This window comes from Ursus americanus, chromosome 7 (assembly GCF_024610735.1).
Source record: "Ursus americanus isolate L20-20 chromosome 7, mUrsAme1.1.p, whole genome shotgun sequence".
NCBI lineage: Eukaryota > Metazoa > Chordata > Mammalia > Carnivora > Ursidae > Ursus > Ursus americanus.
Window position 1 is genome coordinate 84,972,402 of NC_142133.1, and position 25,686 is coordinate 84,998,087.

Below are 25,686 nucleotides of genomic sequence, written 5' to 3' on the forward strand. Positions count from 1 at the left end.
GGGAGGGGGCGGTCCTTAGCTCTCGCAACTGCTTCTTTGAATGTGGGCGCAACACAGAGCCCACCGCCCTCCCATCACCTCCATCTCACTGCCCTGCTGGTAAGATTAGGAAGAGACCACAAAACCAGTCACTAACGCCTACCTTGGAAAATTAATAGTCTTAGAACTAAGTCTTTCATTGGGATTGACCAAAATGAATTTTTTTTTTCAAAAAGATCATGTCCTAGACCCTCTTAAACGTTCCCACCCACACCCTACAACCTGATTTACTTTATTTTCAGTTTCCTTACAGCCCACCACAAACGGGCAGCCCGCCTTTTTCCAGATGTTCATTTTGCCTGTTGCTTCCAAGAGAATCGCATTAAAAATAAGTCACCGTCCTGAGTACTGACTCCGTGAGTCACTTTTGAGATCAGTCATCTCACTGGTCTCTGGGGGAGCACTACCACTTCCTTCCCACCCGCCCCACAGGTAGACCCAGGGCACAGCATCACCAAATGCAAGGGATGCTGGGAGATGTAGTCCACCTTTGGATGTGGGGGAGATGGAGTCTTTGTAAGCCCAAGACTCTGTGTTATCCTGCTTCCCTCGGGTGTTGAGAAGCCATAGTTTGTTTACAAACACATACATAATCACTGAACTACAGCACCCTGAGATCTGTGTGGTCCCGAATTTAGAGATCAGACAACCAGCACCAAGAAGGCAAGAGGCTCTCCCCGGGCACACGGCCCGTAAGGAGAAAAGCCTGTCCGGCGGGTGTCACTCATGGACCACCTGTATACCCCTGCAAGACCCAGCCCGGACGCCCACGATACAGGGACTTGGGGAGGCATCGGGAAGAGCACTGTGACTCACTTGCCCAGTAGGCTGCCTTTGGGCCTCCTGGGGGCATCACCTGCTCTTCTCCAGGCAGAGGGGAAGCCGAGTGGGGCAGACCTCTCCCGCCCCCCCCCCCACGTCCTGGGCCCACCATGGAGACATCCGCCCCTGCAGTGAGTCCTCTCACAGCTGAGACCTTGCCCCTCCCCCCCAGGCCACAAGAATGCACAGAGGACCCTCAAGGAGCGTCCAGGTGCTCTGCACTCTAGCCTCTGATGACAAATCCAAATGCCACGGCTTCAGGAAATCTGTGGGTCTACCAATCATGATCCAAGCGTGGATGAACCCGGGGCCTCGCTGCCCCAGGAACACCCCCTCTGGACTCTGTGCGGCCCCCTGGTAACCCTGCCCACCCTCTCTGAGCCCTCTCCCCTGGCTTCTGCTGCCGGCTACAAGAGGCGAGGAAACTGGGAGGTCATGGCCGGTCATGGCCATTTTCTGTCACAAAAGCAGATTGCACGCATTGTGCTTCCCTTTACAACACAAGAAGAGAGGGCTTCTAAATTCCAGATTTCTTTACCAGAGAAGGAGGGGTAGAGGGCTCGGGTGGCCCCTCTCTAGAAGGAGTCGCTGCCCTAGAAGGGGGTGGAAATGTTCATCCAAGGCCAGAGGGCACGCTGGATGGAGATTTGCTGGGCGCCTGTTTCTGGGAAGGGAGCCGGGTCCCCACTCCCCTTGGGTCACCCAGTGGTCGTCTCAGCAGGTGGCCCCGTCTGTGGGAAGACGTCTCTGTGCTTCGTTCGTGGCCTGTTCGCTGGACCCAGATTTGTCTTGTTGCCAGAGGAGGCCTGGCAGGCAGCTCCCTCCCTGCAGAAGGACTGTCCTTTGTGGGGGACTGGAACTCCCCAAGTAGAGGGGATGCAACGAGATCTTGCTGAGGACATAGTTCTGCTCCTTTGCGGTGGACACATGTGGGGCTGCGGGGCCCGTGCCCTTGACAAGAGCTGTCCGCACACCCCCCCTCCAACACGCACCCCTAGAAGGAGAGAGCCCATGGTGAAATTTGAGTCTAACTCCTGAGCACTCACTGCCTCCCAGGTCGCCGTCGTCCTCAGAGCTGTGTCCAGAGGCAGTTGGCCTTACTGATTCCCTAACTGCATGACAAAGCCTTCTGGAGACTTGAATTCACCACCCTTTACAGGTGGCTGCCGACGGGCCCAGTCCAGACGTGCCCCATGGGGCTGGTCCCCTCTGCATGGCCCTGTGCTGACCACTGCCTCTAAAACCCCTCAGTTGTGTGACCCTGTATTTTAATCTCCCTGTTTCAATATTTGATGGGAAACATTTGGGAGGGAGAAATCCAACATCTGCCTCAAACCGTGACCCCCAAAGGCCCCACGAAGAGCTCGAAGGTGAAGGTCGCCTCCACTCACCCTCCTTGGCCTGAGGCAGCAGGGGCGTGCAGTGTGGAGTTCGCTGGGGGAGGTTGGGGGGGGCCTCGGCCTGGCGGCCTGGTCTCATTGTCACAGGAGCTTTCCTCCTGGACCCGTGTCACACCCGCACCTCATCTTTCTGCCCCGGGGGCCGACAGGCACCCAGCGGCTGTTGGAGGCCCACATACACGTCAGGCTGTCCTGACCAGCAGCCAGCGGGCTCTGGTTCTGCAAAGTACCGCAAGCCCCAGGCTTCAACCACGCCCGGCTTCTACCTCTGCTCACTCACGTCCTGGCCCAGGTGGGCCTCTGCTGGGGTCTCAGCAGGCTGAGAGCAAGGCGTCAACATGTGCGTCCCCCTCTGGAGCTCGCCATCCGCCTCAAACTCATTCGGGGTCTTGGCAGAATTCAGGTCCTTGAGGCTCCAGGACTCAGGCCCCGTGTTTGTGCCGGCTGTTGGCTAGGGGTTCTCGGCGCTGGAGGCCCCCTCTCCATGTGGCCTCCGACTACCTGAGGTGGCAGGAGACGCTCCCCCGTGTCCAGGACTGAGTTGTACGCGGCATCGCCTGGACACAGGAGCACCCGTGTGCTCCGTGCGCCCCCCCCCCACCCAGGGAGGGCTTCACCATGGCGCGGGCACAGGGCAGGAACTCCAGAGCCGCCTTAAAGGAACTCCCACAAACAGATTATTTTGTGCTAGTATCTTTAGAGAAATAAAAATTTTTACACAGTCTCTGCCTCGAGGAACATATAGCCTGTTATAATTGTATAGGGAAGACCAATGAACAAGCAAAAATATTGATATTACAAACTCATTTTTATCTCCAATAAACAGATGAAGAAACTGAACCACACTCACGCACACACGTGCACACGCGCACACGCGCACACGCACACACGCGCACACAGCACCAAGACCTCAGGGCGTACAGTCAGTGGGCACGGCTCAGACTGCACGGCAGAACGTCTCACCCTCAGTCAGTTCTGATCAGCCCTCGATTCGTAAGCAAATCATAGGTTTTCAGGAATAGAGCAATTTTTTTAAAGATATATTCATTTATTTGAGAGCGAGGTATCGAGCAGGAGGAGGGGCAGAGGGAGAGGGAGAAGCAGGCTCCCCACTGAGCAGAGAGCCGGATGCGGGACTCCATCCCAGGACCCTGGGATCATGACCTGAGCTGAAGGCAGACGCTTCACCGGCTAAAAGCCACCCAGGCGCCCCAGGAAGACGGCAGTTATTACAATGTGATTGTGTCATACGGATTCTACAGGTCTGCGTGTTTTCTGCGTGTTTTCTGTGACTGTGCGGATTTCCGTCCTTCCTCCACCATGAGGCGAGAACTCAGCCTGCGGTCCAGCCTCTGCTGCCTGCTCTCTCCGAGGGGTACTTCCCAGGCCAGGGAGCAGCCCCTGAGGTGTCCTCGCCCCGCTGTGCCCCTGCGTCCCGCTAGCTTTCTCCCGGTACTCTGCACAGTTCCGTCCTCGGCAAAGGCGCCGGGACCACCTGAGAGGGAGCCGCGGGCTGGCTGGCGGCCACTCGTGCTCACGGATGTCTCTCTGGGTCGTCTTTAGCTCCTGCCTCTGCCGGAGCTGGGGTCTCCAGGACACCCCCACTCAGCCCTGCTGTCCCATGCCTCTCCCTCCTCAGCACCCATGGATGTACGCGGTTCTTGCTGCCACTGGGATTCGGCGTCTCCGAAACACCTTGCCTGTGAGATACGGAAGGCTTTTCCTGATGTTCGCGCTGGAAGGTTTGCGGAGGCAGCAGGTGCTGTGTGCTCGGCACTGGTGCTGGCTGGCGGCCCTGGCTCCCGCACTCGGGGCTCACAGCCCGCAGGCGCCCCGGAGCCCCCAGGGAGGAGGTTCGCACTCACTCTGCAGAGTCACCCACACTCCTTGCACTCCTCCGACAGTCTGTGCCACTGCCAGCGGTGGGCCGGCCATCGCGGACCCCCATGGCAGATGTGCCGGGCCTGCAGCCACCCCGCACCAGTGTGGCCGCTCGACGCACAAGGCTGGGAGCCGAGGGTGCCGTCCCTGCAGCAGAGGTCACTGGGCCCACATGCCTTTGTCTCAGCCTAATCACATCTGCAGAGACCCCCTCTCCAAATAGGGTCCTCCTCACAGGTTCTGGGAGCTGGGCCATGGACATGTCTTCCTGGGGGGACAACTGGCCCATGGCGATGACAAACGCTGCAGTTAGCTCTGAAGCAGCGGGAGAGACAACAAGAGAAACCAAGTCCTCACTGTCTGCTTGGATGACCTGCCTCAGCGCAAAACCCAAGCGGGCTCAGCGAGGGTCAAGTTCCTTGTCAGGTAAACAGGCCGTCACATCCCGGGCCCACCCTGCTGCTCCTTCACCGGACACTCGGAGTGTCCTCTCAGGGGCTCCTGCACTGATGAGGGGCCAGGGGCTGCTGTCTCTCAGTCTGTCCCCTGGACCGAGAGTCCTCCTGGGGCCACGCCCCGCCCGGGCCCCGGCCGGAGTCATCCCTGAGGAGGAAGAGCAGCCGGGCTCCCTGCCGCCCTGACCACAGGGAGGGGAGACGAAGGCGACCTCGGCGCGGATGACGGACGTATCGCCCTGCACCCCATGACAGCAGCCGTGTCTCTGGGAATCCCGGTCCACAGCCTGAAAACACATTTATCTCCAACTAATCTCAAAACTCTACTGAAACGAACTGCTTTCCTTTTATAAACCCACGAAATAAAAATAATAAAAATGTAGACGGCAAAGAGTGTTCCATCACCTGCACGGCATCCCGGGAGCTGAGGTGCTGGGGGACGCAGGGCTCGGGTCCGGCTCTGAGGGGGCAGACGGACGGAGGTGCCGGATGGACGCGAGGGGGGTGGAAGCCAGGTGTGAGCATGCGGCTCGCGGACCCCAGGACCCGACGGCAGGATTCAGGGCAGCCTCGCAAACAGAGCAGGAGGTGGGAATGTCTGTAAGGAGAGCGGGGCTCCAGACACCCGGCCTCGCGCCCCCTCGCCCGGGTAAGGGACGCTCCACACCGCGGACCCCGGTGTGTAGGAGGTAGGAATGCCCAGGGCAGGGTCAGGCCTTCCGCCTCCGGCTCCCAAGCTGCTGTGGCCACAGCCTCAGCCTGTGTGTGTCCCCTACAACCTCCAGACAGGAGGGGAGGCCCCCCAAAAATCTGCAGGACCCCGAGACAGGCCTCAGTGGGCGATACTCGGGAGATGGGAATGAACAGCCAAGGATGACCAGCCATTTAAGGGAAGCAGAACAGACTTCAAAACAGAAAGAAAAGCTCAGAGAAAACTGACATTTCTGGAAAGAGAATTTTTTAAATTTGTCATCAGGTGGAAAAGGAGAATAAACAGAACAGTATGACTTAACTCTCTTCAATCCAAGAAAAATCAAGAGAACAAGAAAGATCTCTTTAAAACAAAGACAAGTGAAATAAAAATTTCAGTTAGAAGGTTAGAGTGTAAAGTTGAGGCAATCTCTGTTAAATTACAAAATGAGGAAAGAAGACAATTTTTAAAAACTAGAGAAAGAATCCATGGGGCTTGCCAGCCGGCTAACGGGAGTCTCCAGCAGGTGGGAGAAGACAGGAGCAGAAAAAAGACGACCAGCACAGAGAGAGCAGAACCATCCCAGGCCGCAGGCTGAGCGCTGCAGACCTCAGTCGTCCGGAGAGGCTCAGTGGCTCCCATCTCCAGCGGCTGAGGTTCCAGAAGGCTCCACCGTGGAACCAGAGCAAGTGGACAGGGCAAGGTTCCCACAGCCGCAGAGCCAGCACTTGAAGCCCTCCTCGGGCACTGCCGGGGTGCTGGAGGCCAGGGTGCAGGACGCTGTCCCCAGGCCGTCCTGCAAGGTGAGCCTCCCGCCGGTGCGGCCAGCCTTCCCCACGGGCAGTGTCTCAGTGTCGGCCCGTCCCCTACACACTCTGGGCTGGGGGTCTTGAAAGCCTGGGGTGCCGGGAAGCAAGCTCACGGCAGGGCTCAGCACCCGTGGTGTCAGCGTCTGGCCACCAGGCCCAGCCTGGTCCTCAGGAGCGGGCGTGCAGAAGCAGGTGGGGCTGTGCCTCGGAGTCGCTCAGCAGGCGTCTGCTGTAGGCCCAGCTGCGCGGACTGGGCCGCCTCTCTTGCAAGTGAGAGGTTGCATGGTTAGAGGGTCGTAATAGCAAGGGGAGGCAGAAATAGTAAAATAAACTGTCAAGGTGTAAAACTTGGCTTGAAAGAGGCTGTCTGCACCTGGGCGTGTCCTCCGGGTGAGGGGCTGAGCCACCGACACCACCTTGCGCCCTCCATCCGAGTCCTGCACCTCTGAATGCCCTGGCCCAGCCACTCCCTGGGCTGCGAACAGCCTCCGGACTGCACGTGCCCACTCGCTCGCAAGCCAACTTGTGCTCCTCCCGTGGACGAGCCTCCCTGCCTCCACGTCTTTATAACCACACCTCCCGGAAACGTTCACTTATTTAGCTCTTTTCAGCTGGGAGATTCTCCTGAAGGGGGTCCTTGTGGGGCTGGTGTCCTGATCAAACGTCTGCCTCCCCCTCCCTCTGAAGCACTTGCCTGGAGCCCACGCTGGCCTTGCTGTGCTGCCACTGGGGCTGGACGTCTCAGGGATGCAAGCTGCAGGGGCCGTGGGTTAGCCATTTGGTGCCCAGAGGAACCCGAACTAAGAATTCTGTGACTTTCCAGATCCCCACTCGGAGCAATGCAGTTCTAATTAGAGGAGCTTCCATAATGGCCTCTGGGTCCCCGATGGAAAAACACTGAGCGCTCGGGGTCCACTCCTCGAAGGGGACAGGCGTGGGACATTTCCCGAGTCCTCCAGCCGTCTGGGCCCCCAGGAGCCAGCACACCATGACGCGACATTGGCACAAGCCACCCCGATGCACACAGCCTGCCCTGCACCCAGGCCAGTGCCAGGGGACGCTTCCAAGCTGGACCCAGGGGGACCGTGCAGTCCCTGCGTGCAGGCAGTCGTGCTTGAACAAAGCACGTGGCTCCGTGGGCCTGTCTGTGCCCCAATTCGGTGTCCCAGCTTCAGGGGACGTCTCCTGGAATGAAACCAGCATCTGCAGCCCCAGCTGGCCCTTTTGTTTCCTGAAAACAGAGAAGCGAGGGAAGGTCCGTCAGGTTCTGCACGTCTGTGTGCTCTGGGAGTCTGTGTTTGAACCTGCTGTGCCCAGGCCTGGGACCAGCGCTCTAGGCATCCACGGAAGGACCTGAGTGCATCTACTCCACTAGCTTTGATTTACTGCCCCTGCCCCTTCACTGCTGCGCACCACGCCCTGCGGCCTCCCTTCGTTCTGACCACCTTCTTCTCAGGGCAGAGAACTCGGGCGGGGAGAAGCTGAGCGTACAGGAGCAGCAGACTGGGCTGGCAAGGAGATGGCGTCCACGCAACAGCCCCGATGAGCGCGGATAGGGAATGACACCTGGATGCAAACTGGCCGGGTCCCCCGGGCGCCCTCCTGGGAGCCAGGGACCGCAGACAGGCCGGGCCTGCTTGGCAACAGCAGGGTTGGGGATCAGACTCAGACACCAGCAAACCGCATCTGCCGACATCGGGCACAGCATCCAGAGAAGACGGTGGTGGTGGACAGAGGAGGGGGAGAGGGACCTGTGTCACAGAGGCCATGAGCACTCTGCTCTCAAGAAGCTGGTGGACCTTCTCCAGGGTGGGCAGCGGTACGTCCACGGTGGGCTGAGCAGGCAGGAGCCAGGCGGAGGTCTTGACCTATGAAGGGACCATCACAGGTCACTACGGTGACAGAACCTGGGCAAGGAGCATCCATGAGGCCGGGTGACAGCGCCAAGTCCCCCAGGAGATGACCTAACCCCTGGGGCCCCTCGGCGCCTCCTGTCCCCCACCCACCGTGCCATCAGGGGCCCAGAGACCTCTGCATCCTGGCATCTTCCCTGGAGACTCACGCCCATAAATCTAGAAACACCACCAGCAAACACGGTTCACAGCCACACGGTGCCCGGAAGAGCAGCGGAGACGGAGATAACCCAGCATCTCCCAGATCCTCTGGTGCAGCCACCAAGTACAGTCGTCTCACCCACGGCTTATCAGAGACAACATGGACATCAGTGTGAACTGCGTGAGAAAGTCTGTGTGAAGATATTCACAGTAACGTAGACAACACTGGGTATTGCTAATAACCACGTAACCCACACTGTCATCGGGTGTTGGACGGATACAGATACAGATCGGCGCTAACGGCATCACCGTGCTGCCAACAGGGGCCACCTGCACCGAAATACGGGTGAGATGCATGTATGACGTAAGCACACATGGAATCCTGGACATACAGCCGTGTGCGCGTGTATCCGGGGGCCCTGGGGGTGCCCTCAGCTGGTGGCCGGGCGAGGGCTGAGCCCCAGGGGCAGGTGTAAGGTGCTCAGGATGGAGAGTCGTGCTCCATGCACACACAGCACAAAGAAGGAGAGGGGAGGTGTCCTGGGAAGACCGCTCTCAGACGCATGGACCCATTTCCAGGCGCAGAGCGCGTGCTCCCTAAGGGCACCCAGAGTTAGCAACGCCAGGGGCGGCGCGGACGTTTGCGGAGAGCCCGCACATTCGATGTCAGCGGCAAACAGGTTTAAACATTCAAGTGAGATCTTGGTATATTAGTCACCATACAGTACATCCCCAGTTGTTGATGCAATGTTCCATGATTCATTATTTGCATATAACACCCAGTGCACCATGCAATACGTGCCCTCCTTTTTTTTTTAATGTTTTTTACTATATTATGTTAGTCACCATACAGTACATCCCTGGTTTCTGATGTAAAGTTCGATGATTCATTAGTTGCATATAACACCCAGTGCTCCATGCAATACGTGCCCTCCTTACTACCCATCACCACACCCCCAATAATCAACTGGAGGTGGGCCGGGGCAGGAGCGGCCAGAGGGGCCGATGTGTCGTGACCCAGAACAATTGGGTCTGGGGTGAGATCTTCCTACATTTGTATGTTAATAATTAAATCTGAATTCAGGCCTTGTGTAAGTTTGACACCTTCCATAATAAGGAAGTTTTCTAAAGTCAGATAGAACCCCGAACAGCCCCAGGAGGCATGTGGTGAAGGGGGCGTCCTCTCCGGCCCCAGAGCCCCGCTGCTGTGACTCCCGCTGAGGCCCAGCCCTGCCATGTGTCGGCCCAGAACTGTCCCTGAAGCCAGGGCAGACACAGCCACCCTCGTGTGCAGGGAGAGGGCCACACGGTGTCCACACTATGGCTCATTTCCGTTTGCACAAAGCCCTTTGCCGGCAGCCAGTCTGATGAAATGACTCGGCGACGTGCCTCGTTTCTGACTCCTCTCTGCGGGGCTAGGGGCTCTTCCAAGACCCGTAACTAATGCCATCTTGTGTCTTGTCCCCAGCTTGTCGGGGTGCCCACGAGCCACGTCAGCCATGAAGAAGGCGAAGCTGTCAGGAGAGCAGATGCTGACCATCCGACAGCGGGCCAGCAACGGTGAGCACCCCTCCCCGGGGCTGCTTGGGACGGGCGCCCGGACCCAGCTCCGCCTGCCCTGAGCCCCAAGGCTGCAGAGCCTCTGCTTCGAAAGCTCGGGCAGGATTATTCCGGCCACATCTGAGAAGCCAGTGCGCTCGGTGGGAGGAGGGGGGCATCCCCAAACTTGCTGGGATCCCTAACAGTCCCAGTGATTTTCTCCCCAGAACCCCAGCACCTCCCCTCCCCCCACGTTGTGCTTCTGCTTCCAGGCCCTCCTGCAGGGGCCGAGTCCGGGACAGCACTCCTGTCCCTCTGCGCTCAGCTTCCCAGCTGGCGGACAGTCTGACCACTCCCGAGCACCGTCTCCCTCTAAGGGCCTGTGGGCACCTGGGGCATGGAGTGGAGGGGTCCCCTGGGAGGGCCGGGGCCCCAGCTTCGTCCTTGTGAACCCACCTGCCGCCAAAGTTCCTCCGGGGCCCCAAAGTCAATACTCGTGGTGTGTTCATGGTCACTGGGGACGTGGCAGGGAGGGAGCACTGTGGGTCTGCTGGCTGAGGGGACAGGCCATGCTCACCCGGTAACAGGGTCCTTTCCATAGTTTTCCTAAATGGGACATTTTCCAATTTTTGTGGCTTTTGTTGATGATTTCTGCGCGAAAGGTCCCCACGCATGGCTCGAACGAGTGCTCCCTGCACGAGGGCTGTGAGGCACCCGAGGGGACACCGGTGTGTTAGGTGAGCCCCATCCACGCCGAGTCGTGCGCTGTTGGCCGTGAGGTCAGAGTTCATGAATCAACACTGTGCATTAAGGAAGTGTCTTCAAGCAGAAATACATGTAACACAAGCTCACACATTGACGGGCCGGTGAACATGAGCAGAGCCGGGCAGGTGGGAGCCACTAACTCGGTGTTGGTGGGAACTCCGTAGGACGTCACCCCAGGGGCTACTGAGCGGAGTGCAATCTGCAAGCTGTCATCAAACTGTGGCCTTGGAGGCCAGGAGCTGGGCCCCCTCCTCAATGCTCGGAGGACTTTGTGAGCAGGGGGCTGACGCGGAGCCGGGCCGACTGTGGAGCTGGGGCGGCAGAGGTCCAGGGCAGAGACCTCCCTCACTGTGGGCTCCTCAGAGTGCCGAGCACTGCAGGACGTGGGTCACGCCTGGGCAAAGTCCCTGGACCCATCCCAAGAGCTGCGTGCCACGGCCCTGGCCCCAGGGACCCTGGCCTCCTGCACTGAGGCTCTACCTGACGCGGCCTCCCCCGGAGGGAAGGCCAGGCGGGCCAGGGCCCCTCGGCCCCCGCCGGTCACCTGACTGTTCACAACAGGTCTGGTAACAGCTCGGGGACTCTGTACGTGGCCTGCACTGTACTGTCCTTAATGCGTGGCCGGCCACGGACCGGAAGACGGCCAGGGTCACAATGTTTGCATCTCGCAGGCGTGGGCGCCAGCCTCCCCGCTCCTGCTTGACAGGCGCTGCGTGCCAGAGACCCATCTCCCAGACGTTCTGGGACCCGCTTGGTCGCCCCCAGGCCTGAGGCTGCTGTGAGACGTCAGGCCCACCAGTCCCTCCTCTCAGGCATCGCGGGGCAGCGCTCATCACCGGGAAGAAACCGCCACTGACACTCTTTCCAAAACACCCCACGTGGCCTGTCCCCCCAGAAGACCCTGTGGTCAAGCAGAACGGAGGCCAGTGGTCTGCTTTGTCGGCTTCTGATTGTTAGTGAAGGAGGCAGCCGCGCACTGGGCTGGCAGCGCAGAGCAGGAAAGGAAAGGAAACACGCACGGATCCGCAAGCCCGGAGGACCGCTGTTCCCCGGGCAGGAAGTCGCAGGGCATCTGTCTCAGGGCGTCAAAGGGCTACGTCTTTTCCGAGGGGCAGCGGGATCCAGAGTCCTCTCTGTGGCCCAGCAGTCTGCGCCTGGACACGGGAGGCCTGATTCCAGGGTGGGGGCAGGAGCCTGGCTCCCTGCGCTGTGGGCACAGGCCAGGAAGCTCACGTCCCCCAGAACACGAGCCGCGGAAGCTGGTCCAAGTGGGTCTTCCCGAGCCCGGGGCCCAGACTGCAGCCTGTCCTTCCTCGTCTGTGCAGACAGTCTTTGTGCCAAGACGAGTCCTTCTTACGAAGCCCGGAGTCCACTTCTTTCTGTGCCAAGGCTGTGGCGCGGGACGCAGACAGTCAGGCATCACCCGCGCCCCGTGTGGCTAACTCACAGGCAGCGCACTGCTGCTCCTTGGGGGACGGGGCATGAGCACCCCGCTCTCCTCAGCACCTGTGCCCGTCCTTCAGAATCAGCTCTGGCTCTGGTGTTGCCCCCACTCCCTCTCTCTCTCTCCTTGAATATCGTGAGTGTAAAATCTTACCTTCTGCTTTTACACTTCCGTAACAAACGTGTCCGGAAGCTCCCATCCCTCCGCACCCTGGCCTGCACGGGGCGCCAAGACCTCAAGGAGACCACCCTGACGTTGGTGGAGCTGACTCAGCAAAGCCGCTCCTGCACTGGGCTCCCGCTCTTTCTCTCAAGTGTGCACCTGCTTGGAAAGGAGCTGTTCTGAGTGTCCTCGAAGCCCTTTCCGGCTCCGAAATCCCTTGTCCGTCCTTCCCTCCTTCCTCCTCCTCGTTTTGTTCTTCAAGCTTAGAGAAGAGTCTGCTCTGATCTGTTCCCACCAAGGCCACTGTGATTTCTGTCTCCCACTAAGCGAGCTCCCAAGCAGCCGGTGTGGGACAAGTTACCGTGGCCGCCTCTCAGAAGCCCCCTGCTGCCCCTGCCTGCCCGCCGGCATCACCACCTGCGGCCCTGCTGGCCCTGGCTCTGTGTTGGTTTTCTGTTAGTTTTTGCCAAGGAGAGAAGAAAATGAGATAACCAACCCCTCCTTTTCCTTTCCTTTATGATCATAGAAGACAGGAAGCTGAGGGAAGGAGCTGTGACCTCTGTTGCACAAGGAGGCTGCGGGCGACCCTCTGTTGGCCCTGCTGCCGGCAGCGGTCTCACCTGCGGCAGGTAGCTACAGACATTTAGCTCTAGCTTAGCCTGCCTCGAGGGGAGGGCTCCACGAGGGGTTGTGGGTGTCGCCCGGAGACACGGGCCTCAACAAGCAGGCCAAGGCACGGGCTTCCCGGGGCACGGTCGCTGTCCCCACAGCACCCCGGCCTGTGCTCCCAGGTCTGGTGCTCTCCCCTCTCCAGCATGGGCATCCTGCGAGCCCTGGGGCCCTCAGGGTGTCCTAGGGGCAGGTACACATAGATGGCTTTAAGGAAATTCGTTTCCAGACTCAAATTCCTCTTGACTCTCTCCTGAATCCAGGGGACCGAGAATCCGTCCGTCTCCTGCCAGCTCCCTCCCTGCCCCTCATGCTGTGCCACTCGCCCCATCTTCGTGGGAGAAAGGCTGCTCGGAGTTGGGCCCAAGCGTTGGCCGGCACCCAACAGGGGCGGCCTGGATGGCTGGGCTCGGGGGGTGCAGCCCAGGAGGCCGAGCGCAGGGCACGAGCGCGTCAGGGGGAGACATGGCAGGCACACTGTTCCTGTTTCCTGGAGGCCAGACCTCTGATGCTCACCCATCCATCTGTCCAGCAGTCCTAGATGGAAAGTCAGAGATGGGCAGGTCGTCACGGGGACCCTTGCTATACTTTTATTGGACCTGAAATGACTTCCCTCAGGAAGTTGATCTGACCTGCAGACTGGTCTGGTGATAACCCGGGATCTGCCAGTCGGTCTACACAGTGGACGTCTCTCATAGATCTTATGAACTGAACATTTTGTCCAGGTTTTGATGGACATATGTTTAAGGTACTCTGCAGCATACAATTCCAGATATATATAACACACACATATACACGCACACATGTATGTATGGAGTTATTTAAACTTAGAATAAGAAATTCAGAGGTCAACTTGAAGACTTATAAAAAGGAACTTTTTGTTTTTAATTCTTTAATTCAACAAAAAACGAGGCCCACTGTGCTAGACCACATACCACATTTTTGCTCTTTCTTTTCCTTTTAATGGTTTGTCAGCTTGCAGCACTGGGTCAGCAGGACAAAACCAGCCCGTGCCACTTTTCAGGCAGGTAAGCGCAGAGCCCACGGATGCTCGGGGGTCTCTGGCTTCTCAGGCAACAGCTGATGTTCAACGGTCCTTTCTAGCCACCACTTGGCAAATCTCACTGAGTCAGGCGTCTTATGTCGATCAAGTTATCTCTTACTATGGCTGTGTCAGGGAGCGACACTTTGCCATGGAGGAATTGCAGGTTTAGAAGGACTAAGAACATTACTCATCACAGACCTCTGAAGTGGGAAGACACAGATTTAGACCCCAGGTCCATCATGTTTCAGATCCCAGGCTGCAGCCCCCCGACTTCTCAAACCCTCACCAGGATGGTGCAGAAATGCATCCAGCCTTCGGGAAATATCTATCCCAGGTTGTGTGATCTCTGCCTCTGCTTAGATGTTGGTTTCCCATGAAAGCTAAATAGAAAGTTGTCGTGGTTGGACACTCTTTTGTAAAAATCAGATCAGTAAAATGGCCCTCCAAGATTTCAGCCATATTCTCTGGGAGACCACATGCTCTTCTCAGAGCCTTATCAAACTTCTTCTAAGCGTGCATTGGCCAGAATCCAGGCCCAGGACAAAGGTGTTCTATATGCTTCAGTTTATATCAGCTGCCATGGATAGAGTGCTTCTAACAAGCCAATTAAGATGATCTCATTGCAGTTCTTAGGCCCGCTGTTTCCCCCAAGGTTCTCTGGTCTTTATGATAACGTGGTGATCTGGCAACGGCCTGTCCCAAAACGAGTTGTTTTGTTTAGAATTCCACTCCTACACTCTCCAGGGGAATGTGCTATCTTGATGTTGGGAACTGGCAGGTGCATGGAGCATTTATCACCCTCCCTATCAGGAAGTGACCAAAATCAAACGTCTCGCTCGAATGCCGCTGAGGGTCCACAGTGGACGCTGAGGGTCCATGGACGAGCTACACAGCCGTCCAGTGCGGGGTCCACCACAGTGGTGACCTTCTCAAAATGCAGCAGGTCTACTCTTTGACACGGTTAGCCACCTTATGTAAATTAAAAAATTACAATTCCTATCTAATGGACATAAGAAACCTGTTCTTTTGTTTGTTGATTGCTTTTCCTCTGCGGAAGTGCATCCGTACAGGATGGAGAGGTTAGGAGCCATTCCCAGAGGGAACCTGGGGAGAAACATGCCCCTCACTGCAAGGGCCCAGAGACCAGAGCTTCTGAGCGAATAACAGGGTCTTTCAACGTCGCGTGACTCTGGACACACAGCCAGACCTCAGGGGGTGGGTGGAAACAGCCAGTCTGCCCGCGCCTGCAGAAACCGAGATCGCACCCCGTGCTGACGTCGTTCCTGTGTTCTGCGGGAACTCTCGCACACGGCCGCAAGGAGAGAGGTTTTAAGGTTGTTCAGACCTAAAGCACCGAAGAAATAGGATGTGAATCTGAACAGAAACCCTCGATCACAGCACAGCTCCAGGCACGGAGGGCCGTCATGTGGAGGCCGCCGCAGCCCCGTTCGCACGGGAAATGTCCGCACTTGGGCTGTTTGCAGCTTGAAGGAACAGTGAGAGGACAAAAGGGCTTACAAATCAGCATTCTTAGGCCCTGGGTGTCCAGTAATTACATCAGCCACGTCCCCGGCCAAGTCTCCTGCCGAGTGTTAGTGCAGGAACTCACTCAGCCGAAGTCCTGACTGTGGAATTTGCCACAGAAGTCTGGTCTCATGTGGGAAAGGGGGGGAACCTAACAGCCCGCCCCCGAGAAAGGGTACAGGTCATCGCTGGAAGGATTTCCTGGGAGCTGTGAACTGCTTTCGGTGATGCATCTGACGGCGACCTGCGTTGCTGGGGACCCAGTGACACGCGGGCCGGGAACGTGTGCCCAGGGCCTCCGTGGCGGGGCTGGGGCCGTGAGTGAGACCCAGGCTTGGGGTCGGTGAGCCGCGGTCGGTCCCTGTAGGTGGGAGGGTGGGGAAGCCTCGCGGGCCCAGGATCCGCATGTCCTCAGGAGGGCCTGTGGGAGGAGATTAGGGAGGAAGGACCCGCTCACCGGGCCTCTACAGAGTCCGTGTCTCCGGCCTTCCCTCCCAGGTGGCCGCGCCCCTTCTGTCTGCAGACCCGGAGAAGCCCATTTGCCCCGGGGCCCCCAAGGCCTGGGCTCCGTGCCTTCCTGTGGTTTTGTATGAGCTTCCCCTTCTGTGCCCTATGACCCGTGTCCCGGTTGTCAAGGGTGATGGTCCGCCAGCGTCCTGCTCTTCTTCCCCAAAGGACATTCAGCCGCGGGAGACCCAATGGCCAGAATGACAAAGGGTCTGGATCTTTCCCACCCTGGCGCGTTCCACTGCCAGCCACCAGCCCGGGCGCCAGGCGAGGCCCCCAGGGCACAGCCCCTAGGGCACACGCGGGACTGCCACCTCCCCGCCCTTGTCAGTGGAGGCGCATTTTCTGCATCAAAGGGAGGAGTTGTTTGCATCAGTTAAATATTCTCTGTGTAGGGAGCCCTTCAGAAGACCCCCGGAGTCTGCCTCCACCACCGCAGGTCTTCCTTGGAGCACGGGCGGGCGGCGGCCCTGAGCACTCGCGGTGTCAGGGGGTTCGGTCGCCTGTGGGCTGCGGTGCAGGGCCTCTCAAGGGCAGGTGCGTCGTTTCTGGGTGCGTCTGCACAGCCTGGCACATCCTCCCAGACAGACAGACAGACAGGGAACAGACCAAGGAGGCAGGTGATGGGCTGGAGCAGGTCACCTGCCTCCAGGATGGAGCCGCTCTGAGCCAGGTCGGGGGTGGCGGCAGCTGGGGCGGGCCGTCCTGGGAGACATCACGCTGGCGTGCGGTGGGGAGGGATCTGTGTGCGCTCGGCTGGTTTTCTTTGCCGTGATTGCGAGGACGGCCACGGGAAGGATGGATGGACACGTGAACTGTCACTATTTTTTTTTTAAATCCAAGAGTATATTTTTCTAGCAAATTCAGTTCCAGATACAAAAAGAACAAAGAAAAGTCAAAATTCTAACTCCCTCTTCACGTGCGATAGCTTTAACAGAGTCCTGTCGCCCGTGCAGGCATAGAAAATGATGAAGAAATCAAACAGTTAGACGAAGAGATCAAGGAGCTCAATGAGTCCAACTCCCAGATGGAGGCCGACATGATTAAACTGAGAACTCAGGTAACAGTTTTTGAGCCCTCAATTTTAGCCGCACGCGCTGGCCCCAGGGACATGCCAGCGGTAGGCCTCGGGGTGCATGCTCCCCCTTCCTTTTGCTCCTTGTCCCCCCCACCCCCTGCATCTTGCCTCCTGCTTGCCCTGGCGACCATGGCCACTGGCCACCTGGCTCCCGTCTGTGCAGGCTTTAGTGAAATGCCTTGTGCAAACAGTGCTGCAAACAGAGGGTCACCTGGCCCTGCAGATGAGCTGCTTTCCTCCCAGGACACGGCAGGCCCTAATGCCTGTGGTCACTGCGCTAGAAAGGGCTCACACTCCCCAGGGATGGGCAGCCTGGCCCCGGGGTCTGGAAGGCTGTGGGGGTGGAAGGCTGCAGACTCATGCATGTCCCAGGCCCAGGTGCCCAGTGACAGGAGGGAGGGAGGGAACACCTACTGGGTGCCTGGCTGTGGGGCTGTGGTGCGTAGTCCCACTGCACGCTCACGTAGCCCAGCAGGTAAGCGTCTTCACTCTCGTGTTACACATGCGGGGACTCCTTTGGCTAAGCCAAGGTGGACAGCCAAGCTGCCGCAGCTCAGAGCCTCCTGTCCTGAGTCCCACACAGCGCCCCACATGCCCTGCCACCTCTCCCAGAGAAGCCCAGAGTCCCGGGGCCATGTGGGTTCTGGGACTGGGCCCTCCTTGCGCTGCCATCACAGGTAAGGCGAGGCACCTCCATCCTGGAAGAAAGCGGGGCTCCATGCCCTCCATCCCTGCAGACCCTTCCTGGCAGCGACAGTGGGGCTGGTAGGGTCCGGGTCTGGCTCAGTCTCAGGTAGTGGTCGCAGTTCTGCTGTGGGCTGGTCCTGTCCGCGGTGGCACCGCATCTCCAGGGAGATGTCCCCACCAGAACACCCAAAAGGGACCCCACGGGTACCTGTGAGAGGGAAGGAAGCACAGTGGGCAGGCATTCTCTCCCTGCGCCCGACCGTTCGGTGGGGTTGCTCTCATACCAGCCTCCTCGCCCGTAACAGCCTCGTCCGGCTGTGCTCCGGGCCCTGGGTCGGCACTCTCACATGGCCAAGGCTTGCCTGGAACAGGTGGGAGGTTTCTGTAGCATTTACCCAAATGCATGGCTGTCATCAGCCCCTGGCCGGAGGTCCATAGGAGGTGCTGGCCCCGAGAGGACTCCGGGGCCACACAAACGCCCGCGAGCCCCCACATCAGCAGTGACTCACTTAACCAGACCCGGTGAAAACACCTGCCCTGACTTCCATTCTGCTCACGAGGGTGACGGCCTGTGCGCGCTCTAGCCGCCCGGGGGACTCGGCGCCGCTCTTCTGCTCAGGGTGGTGAGCCGCAGCCGGCTGGACACCCCGTTCCGGCAAAACACACTTGTCCCACGTTCGGCAGAGCTCTCCCGCCCTGGGAAGGGGGCCGGCGGCGGAGCCAGTGCAGCGACAAGGGCGAGAGGCCACGCCCCCAGACCCGAGCTTCCCCGGGGGTCCCGGGCCACATGCTCCTGTCACCCCTCACTGGTCCTTTTGTTCCCGTGTGGGCCGCCACAGACCACGCGGGGCTTTTTGACATCCGGCATGAAGATGTGCTCCTGCAGGCGTCCGCTCACCTCCGGCGCTGCTGCGTATCCTCATTGTCCTGGCGGATGTCCCTCGGCGGCTCCTCTTCCCTGGAAGGCCAGCGTCTTCAAGTGATGGGAAGACGCTGAGCCCTGCGGTTCCTGGGGCAGGAGGGGGTAGGCAGGTCATGAAGGACAGGCAGCATAGAACGTGGCAGCGCGGGAGCCGTCTGGACCTGGTGTCCGCTCGGCAGCAGAGCATTCCTGCCGATCGGCAGCCTCCGGCCGGCCACCCAGTGCTCAGGGACAAATGAGGCTGCGGCCGCAGTAGCCCCCTTACCCGTCAGCCCTGCGAGTTCCTTTGCCTTCTAACCTTTGGCCAGGGCCCACGTAGCCACCCGACTTGTCTTGGAAAGTGCCGGGAGGTCGGTGGTCCTGAAGCTGGTTCTCCTATAGGATGGGGACAGATCCAACCACGTGGGCCCCTCCCTTCACAGACATGTCCTACCAGAGCCAGCCTGGTACTGTGGCATTGCGGGCAACAGCCATACCCACGATTGCTCTAGGAAGGATTTGAGAGGACTGCACCTGCCTCCTCCTCTTCCTCTGACCCTGCCAGAGCAGGAGCAGGGGTGAGCCCCACCCTCCCACAGCTTGGGCAGGGAGGCAGGGCCTGGGGGCAGGGCAATCCAGGACGTTTCTGGGGTAGGTCACTTTAGTTGGGACCCCCGACCAGATCAGAAGTGCAGGAATAGCACACGTCTTCTTACCGCGAACACTGCGCACATCTGTCCAGGAGCTGCTGCTGGAGCACGTACTGTCATTTCTGTTTTCCAGAAACACCCCGGAGTCTGCCCGACTCCCCAGCAGCAGCCCTTCCTCCCCCATCTCTTGGCTCTCTGAGAAAGCAGCACGCAGGCTAATAGGAGCAGGGAATCATCCATTGGGGGGGGGGCAGACTCTGGGGGGTCCAGGTATCTCAGGGGAAAGTCGGCCTCCCCGTGAGGGACCGGGTTCACGTCTCTGTTTCCTGGGCCCTAACCATGCCCTCAGTCCCCGCGCCCGGCCTGCCTTGTCCTGGCTGTGTGTTGTCTCCTTGCGGCCCAGGCAGGTCCAGGCAGCTCCCCTCTGTCCTCCCGTGTGTGCACCTGGCTGTGCCAGTTAGTGCCAGTCACCTGGCTGGAGGAGGGGGAGGGGCCAGCAGGGCACGGAGACCAAGGACAGTTAGAGTCCCTCTGGCAAATACTGCGAACACGTAGGCCTGCCTGCGATGCAGGAATGCGGCCCTCCCACCACTGCAGATAAGGAGGGCGTCCTGTTCCAGCTGCAGGAGAGCAGGAGAGCAGGACCGGCCGCCAAGGACGTGAGCACAGGGCTCCTGGCCCCTGTGAACAACACGGGGACCGCCTCACGCATAAATTACAGTTCAGGACTTAGCTGCGGCAGAATTAGACTTGGGCTGGTAAGGACTCGGCCCAGTGGCGGGTCAGAGTAGTTGACAGACATGTCCTCCTGTGAGAGTCTATGCGTGAGGACAGCAGAACTATGCAAACCCGAGTAACAGCCCATGAACACCCCCCCCCCCCGCCCAGAGAGACGAGCCCCACCCTCCCGTTACCAAACCTTCAAGTGTAATGGGTCAAAGTGTAAAAACTGAGCCCTTAGAATGACCGGCTCTTACCAGGGAAGCCTTATTGTGAGAGCAGAAAGGTTTTTCCCGGCACTCGTGCTACATGTCACCCGATGTGCGTTCCAGATCACCACCATGGAGAGCAGCCTGAAGACCATCGAGGAGGAGAACAAAGTGATCGAGCAGCAGAACGAGTCTCTTCTCCACGAGCTGGCCAACCTGAGCCAGTCCTTAATCCATAGTCTAGCTAACATCCAGCTGCCGCACATGGTAAGTGACTAGGCAGGACCCGCGGCGCCGGCGGCCCCCCCGCAGGGCACAGCGTGACGTACATGTCTGTCTCCACACTGTGGGTGTTTGCGGTCACTGCCCCCAAACTGTCACGCTAACTCTGCTAGAAGCTCAGGGGGGCAGACCCCGTGCACCCCGTGAGACCAAGTATGCTCTGAGCAGGCCGTGTCAGGGGCGTACACAGTGGCGCTATGCTAGGATGCTATTTTATGCTGATGTGACTATCCTATTAAGAAAATAAAAGTTGTGTATGAACTACTATTTAATATCTCGTAGGATCCAATCAATGAACAAAATTTTGATGCATACGTGACTACTTTGACGGACATGTATACAAATCAAGACCGTTATCAGAGCCCAGAAAATAAAGCCCTACTGGAAAATATAAAGCACGCTGTGAGAGGAATCCAGGTGTGAGCAGCGGCCATAGTGGCGGGATCTTGTCTGAAAGGGGGCCTCTCGCCCCTTTGCTGCTGTGACTCACCAGGAAGTGTCATATACTTATTTCTGTTCGAAACAGTGTTATGCTTACAAGACTTCATAATGATTTTTCTGTCTTGCTTTAAAGATAGTTACCTGCAGAGTAGTTTTGAATACTTTCACATTTTGTACGTTTTCATATGAGCTGACATAGTGAGACAATGCCATGTACTGTTCATAGCTGCTAATGTCTGCACATGGGTATATATATTTCTGAAGAGGCAAGCTGATCAAAATAAATAGAGTGTAAATTCTTTTTAATGCTTTAGTGATTAAATGTCTTAGTATTTTGAACTGAAATGGACAAAAAAAAAAAAAAAACCCACAGCTTTGAATGGTCATGTGGTGGCCTTGCAGCCACTTTTTAGACGTTATCATTTTGCCTCATGTTGGAGGATTTTATGGAATTAAGAAATACATTTTGTGTGCATATTGTTTCATAGCAAGAATTGGTTGCAAAAAATGCTTTATTTTTGAACAATGCTTGGAAATATTATGTGATTTTTTTGTTTGTTTGTTTTAGGAGGATGGTGTATGGTGGGGGCAGTAAATGAGGTTTTTTGCATTCCAAGGAAATGGCATATGGATTAACTGTAAGAGATGAGATAAGTAATTTATTGTAAGACAACATCAAGCCATGGGAATTTGACAGAAGATTCAAAGCAGCTTAAACAGCACTTTTAAGTTAACTCCTGAGCATTACATGGTGTGACTCTGGGAACTTCCGTTCAGACAGGGGCTTGTTAGAGGCGGACCTCGCGAAGATGTCCTTTCGCAGTGTCCGTAGACTTTGGAGCAGCCTTCCCCTGTCTCCCCAAGAGCGCTGTGCCCCTCGGAACCGTCTGTCATTGCAGTGGCGTGTGTCTCGCAGAACCTGTGTGCTCTCGTTTCAGTTCAAAGCTAATTTAAGAGTATTTATTCCCCTCTCTCCACTTTTAGAAACGATTACTGTCCTTGTTGCTGTGACCCTTCCTCCACATGCGGGGGATGAGGCAGATGGCGTGCCCGTCCGTGAGCCGCTGCACACGCTCTCTGCGGGGCTGGGGGGCTGGCCGCCCAAAGCAGCGCGGCGGGACGGCGCCGCGGGCTCCGCGGGGCACCGGTCCCGTCCCCCGCACTGTGGGCTCTGCAAATGACCTGTCTGCTCCACGTCCCCTTGGAGACCAGGTGACCTCAGCGTGGCGTTTGCAGAGCCTTGCTGTTTGATTGGTCACGACCTATTCTAAGAATGAATGCAATCAGATTTTAAGAGTAATTATCTATACTTGAGCACTTTTTTGCTTTACACTAGATCATCTTAGACTTGCTTATACTTGGAGAGTCGATTGTTTTCTTCCAATGACTGCACTATATGTATGCATAAGACCACTTTTGATTGCCGCGTCCCTCTCTGAGTAGTCCCTAGGACGGCGTGTTGTGTTTTCTGGTGTTGACTTGAGTTACATGTGACAGCATCTCTTCCTTCCATGTCTTGATGTTATGCAGGAAGTACAGAAGTACTTTAAAATTTTGTTATGAAAAAAAAAAAAGATGGGTTTTGTAAAAATAAAAAAAAATATTTTTAGCAGAACAGGACTTACAGGGTCATTGTCCCCACAACGTGCCAGTCGACTATTTGCACTTACCTTGTCCTATATATCCGTACGGAGGTGTGCAATTCCTGGGGTCAGCGGCCTCACGAGGCTGACCCCGGAAGGGTGAGGGGAGCCCTCACGGCTGACCCGACGATGTTGCTACGGGAGATTACAGGGATCTCACAGCAAATATTCTGATACAATACTCAACCTCGGTGTATATATACGTATAAATATATGTACATCCCAGCGGCACTTTATACTGCTCACTGTACAAACGCTTACAGGTTTCCGCAAGGACTTGAGTATCTAGCTGGGACAGATGATGTAATTCCCCGGGGCTCGCAGCGCCTTCCCTGGAGAGCGCCCTCTTTCTGTTGTGCGATTAGTTGTAGCTGCCATGCTCAGAACTGCCTTTCGAGAGCTGAAGCCAGGTGCTCCTCGTCACCTGAGGCCACAGACCCGTGGGGGCCCCTCCCTGCAGGGCCGTTGTTCTTATGGGCGTATGCATTTCCCCGCCGCGTCGTGTCCGCAGCTTCTTTGCCAATATAGTAATGCTTTTAGTAGAGTGATAGGTAGTATCAGTTTTGGACTCTTCTCGTTATCACCTATGTACAATGGAAAGGGTTTTAAGCACAAATCTGCTGCTCATCTAACGTTGGTACCTAATATCAAATCAGAGTTATCTGTGACTATTCTATAGGGATCACAAGTGTCACATGTTAGAATGCTGACCTTTCATATGGAATTATTGTGTCATCAGAGTCTATTTATTATAACTTATTGTTCATTATCATTTCTAAGTTAATTTAAGGAATCATTTATTAAGACAGAATTTTGTATAAATATTTACTGTGCTCTCTGTGGAACTGAAGTTTCATTTATTTTTGTACTACACGGCATGGGTTTGTGGACACTTTAATTTTGCTATAAATGTGTGGAATCACGAGTTGCAGTGACACTTCATTTTTAAATTGTGAACTTTGTACAAATTTTGTCATGCTGGATGTTAACACATCTTACTCTAAATAAAAGTGGTGTTGCCACGTTTGTAGCACGATGGATCTCTACGCGGGCTCTGCGTCTTCACTGCAGTCTGGGGGTGCCGCGTGCGCGGGCGAGGAGACAGCGGCTCTGGTCGCAGGGTCCGCACAGGTGCGCACTCCTCCTCGAGGGCCGGGGGCCGGCGATTTCTCATCCCGACCGCAGGGGTCTGGGCGGCTCCCTGCGCCTCGCTTGCGTGCAAAGTCACTCTGCCACATGTGCTCGTGTGAGGACGCGTCATGTCCGAAGGCAGGTGTCTCCCCAGAACAGGGGCGTTCTCCGACACGACCACAGTACGACTCCCACATGTGACACGACGTCCTCCTAACTTGCAGGTGTCTCCAAATGCTCCAGCCGAAGCCGTATGTCCTTTACAGGTTTTCCCTTATCTGAAATCTTGATGCCCGCTGGCTGCTCTCGGCGCTCACACCCCTTGTCCCTTATTCCTGAGCAGCCCCCGGGACCTTCCTCTGTCTCCCAGGGCAGGAAAGTGCGCGAAGGGTCCAGGGCGCTTGGTTTGCAGAGCCTGCCTGGGTTGGCTGAGTCTGATGGCCACATCCTGGGGTCAGGTGCCCTGAGCGATGCCGTGTCCCTTCCTGCAGCTCACTTCCGAGGGCCCTTGCGGCCGCGCGCCGGTGGTTGGCCCTGGGGGCTTCATCGTCCCTTGTTTCCTCCAAACCATCCACAAGGACCACCTGTAAAACTTAAATCGCCCTTCGAACATGATGTATCAATGAACTACCCACTTCCCCTTCATCTATCCTAGTAAAAGTCACCCATTAAAATTCTAGAAACACCCTCCTATAATAGACACAATCCCCCAAAGTATAACATTTGAGGAAGAGGCCCGGTAATCTTTGTTAAATCCCAAGTGTGTCCACGGAGGGGTCCTCTACCCCCCCGGGCACCTGAGCACCCAGCCGGCTGGAGCTGTCTGAGCTCCTAGAGGTAGCAGCGTGGCCGGCTTCATCACAGTGACCGAGGGGAGGGAGGGGAGCCCTCCCTCCACCCACAGCTGGCGGGGGGGGGGCAGGTGCAGGCGGTGGCAGGTGCCAGCTCCGTCAAAGTCCTGCCTTCAGGACCAAGTGGACTTAAAGCAGAAGGCGGCAGGTCACGAGACGCTGTCAGGCACCTAAGTCTGTCACCCTGATGACTGAAAAGCCATTTTCGTCTGAGGGGCAACGTGGCTGGAGTTGTTACAAACAGGGCAGGAAAGCAGTGTAGCCATCATGTCAAAGACCTTACAAAATTCACATTTTGACCCAGTAATTCCAGAAGTTTATCCTAAAATACAATATCCTAAAAACAATTGTAAATGCACTGAAATAAATAAAAATAACCCAAAAGTCCTATTTTAGAGGAATGATTAAATACTTGATAATAGATGCACTTTTTAGGGTATCCCAGAGTCATTAAAAATTGGTTAAAAGGCTCGCGAATAAGATATTTGTGATGCCATAAATGAACAGTACAGAGAGCAGAAGTATAAACAACTCAGGAGCAGTGAGGTCAGATTAGCTTGCCTCACCCCTGCCCAGCCCCTGCCCTGGGCGTCTGCCACAGGGGTCAGCCACGGGGGTCAGCCATAGGAGTCTGCCACGGGGTCGGCCACATTAGCCCTAGGGAGCAGCGCCCTGGGCTGGGGACAGAAGGCCAGCCAAAGCCAGGGAGGGGAGGGAAGGGGCCGGGATGCCAGAGTGAAAGCAAGTGCTCCGAGCTCAGGGAAAGGACAGGAGAGGCTGCAGAGAGTAGAGACAGCTGTCCTGGGAGGACCCTTTGTTCTCTGGTTCCTTTGTCTGCAACTATGCTACTGAACATGGTCGCCATAGAAATACCAAACGATTTTTAAATAAATAAATAAAAAGCCTGAGTCGAGGGAGGATTCTAGAAGGTTCTGGAGATCTCCAGGGTGCCTGTGTCATGCACGCAGCCCCGTGGGCATTAAAAGCAGAGAGGATGGAGAATGTACAGCAGAGGGGAAGGGCAGGAGAGTGGGTTGGAGGGGAAGGAGCTGCGGGCCAGGACCCTCAGCGACTCCCTGGGAGGCCCCATCTGGGGCCCAGACACCTGCTCCGTTGCTTCCTGGACCCCCACTCTCAGAAGGTGAGGCTGCCATTGCACCTACTCCCTCCCCTCTGGTCCACCAGAGCATCAGGAGCCCCCAGCCCGGCAGATACTGGGCTTCCCTCAGCTCTGGCCATGCACCAGCCGACTGTTCCCACTCAAGGAAGACTCCGGAGCAGCCCCGG

General features: G+C 56.9%; 1 protein-coding gene across 1 annotated transcript; it reads left to right on the forward strand.

Moving 5' to 3' along the window:
* Positions 1-3,909: 3,909 nt before the first annotated feature.
* Positions 3,910-23,457, forward strand: LOC148109742 (myelin transcription factor 1-like protein). Its single transcript, XM_087863208.1, has 6 exons — positions 3,910-4,003; positions 4,166-4,280; positions 9,620-9,711; positions 16,763-16,866; positions 20,175-20,318; positions 20,616-23,457. Exons 1-6 carry the CDS (start codon positions 3,910-3,912, stop codon positions 20,754-20,756), a joined length of 690 nt encoding a protein of 229 aa, XP_087719334.1. The 3' UTR covers positions 20,757-23,457.
* The last annotated feature ends 2,229 nt before the right edge of the window (positions 23,458-25,686 follow it).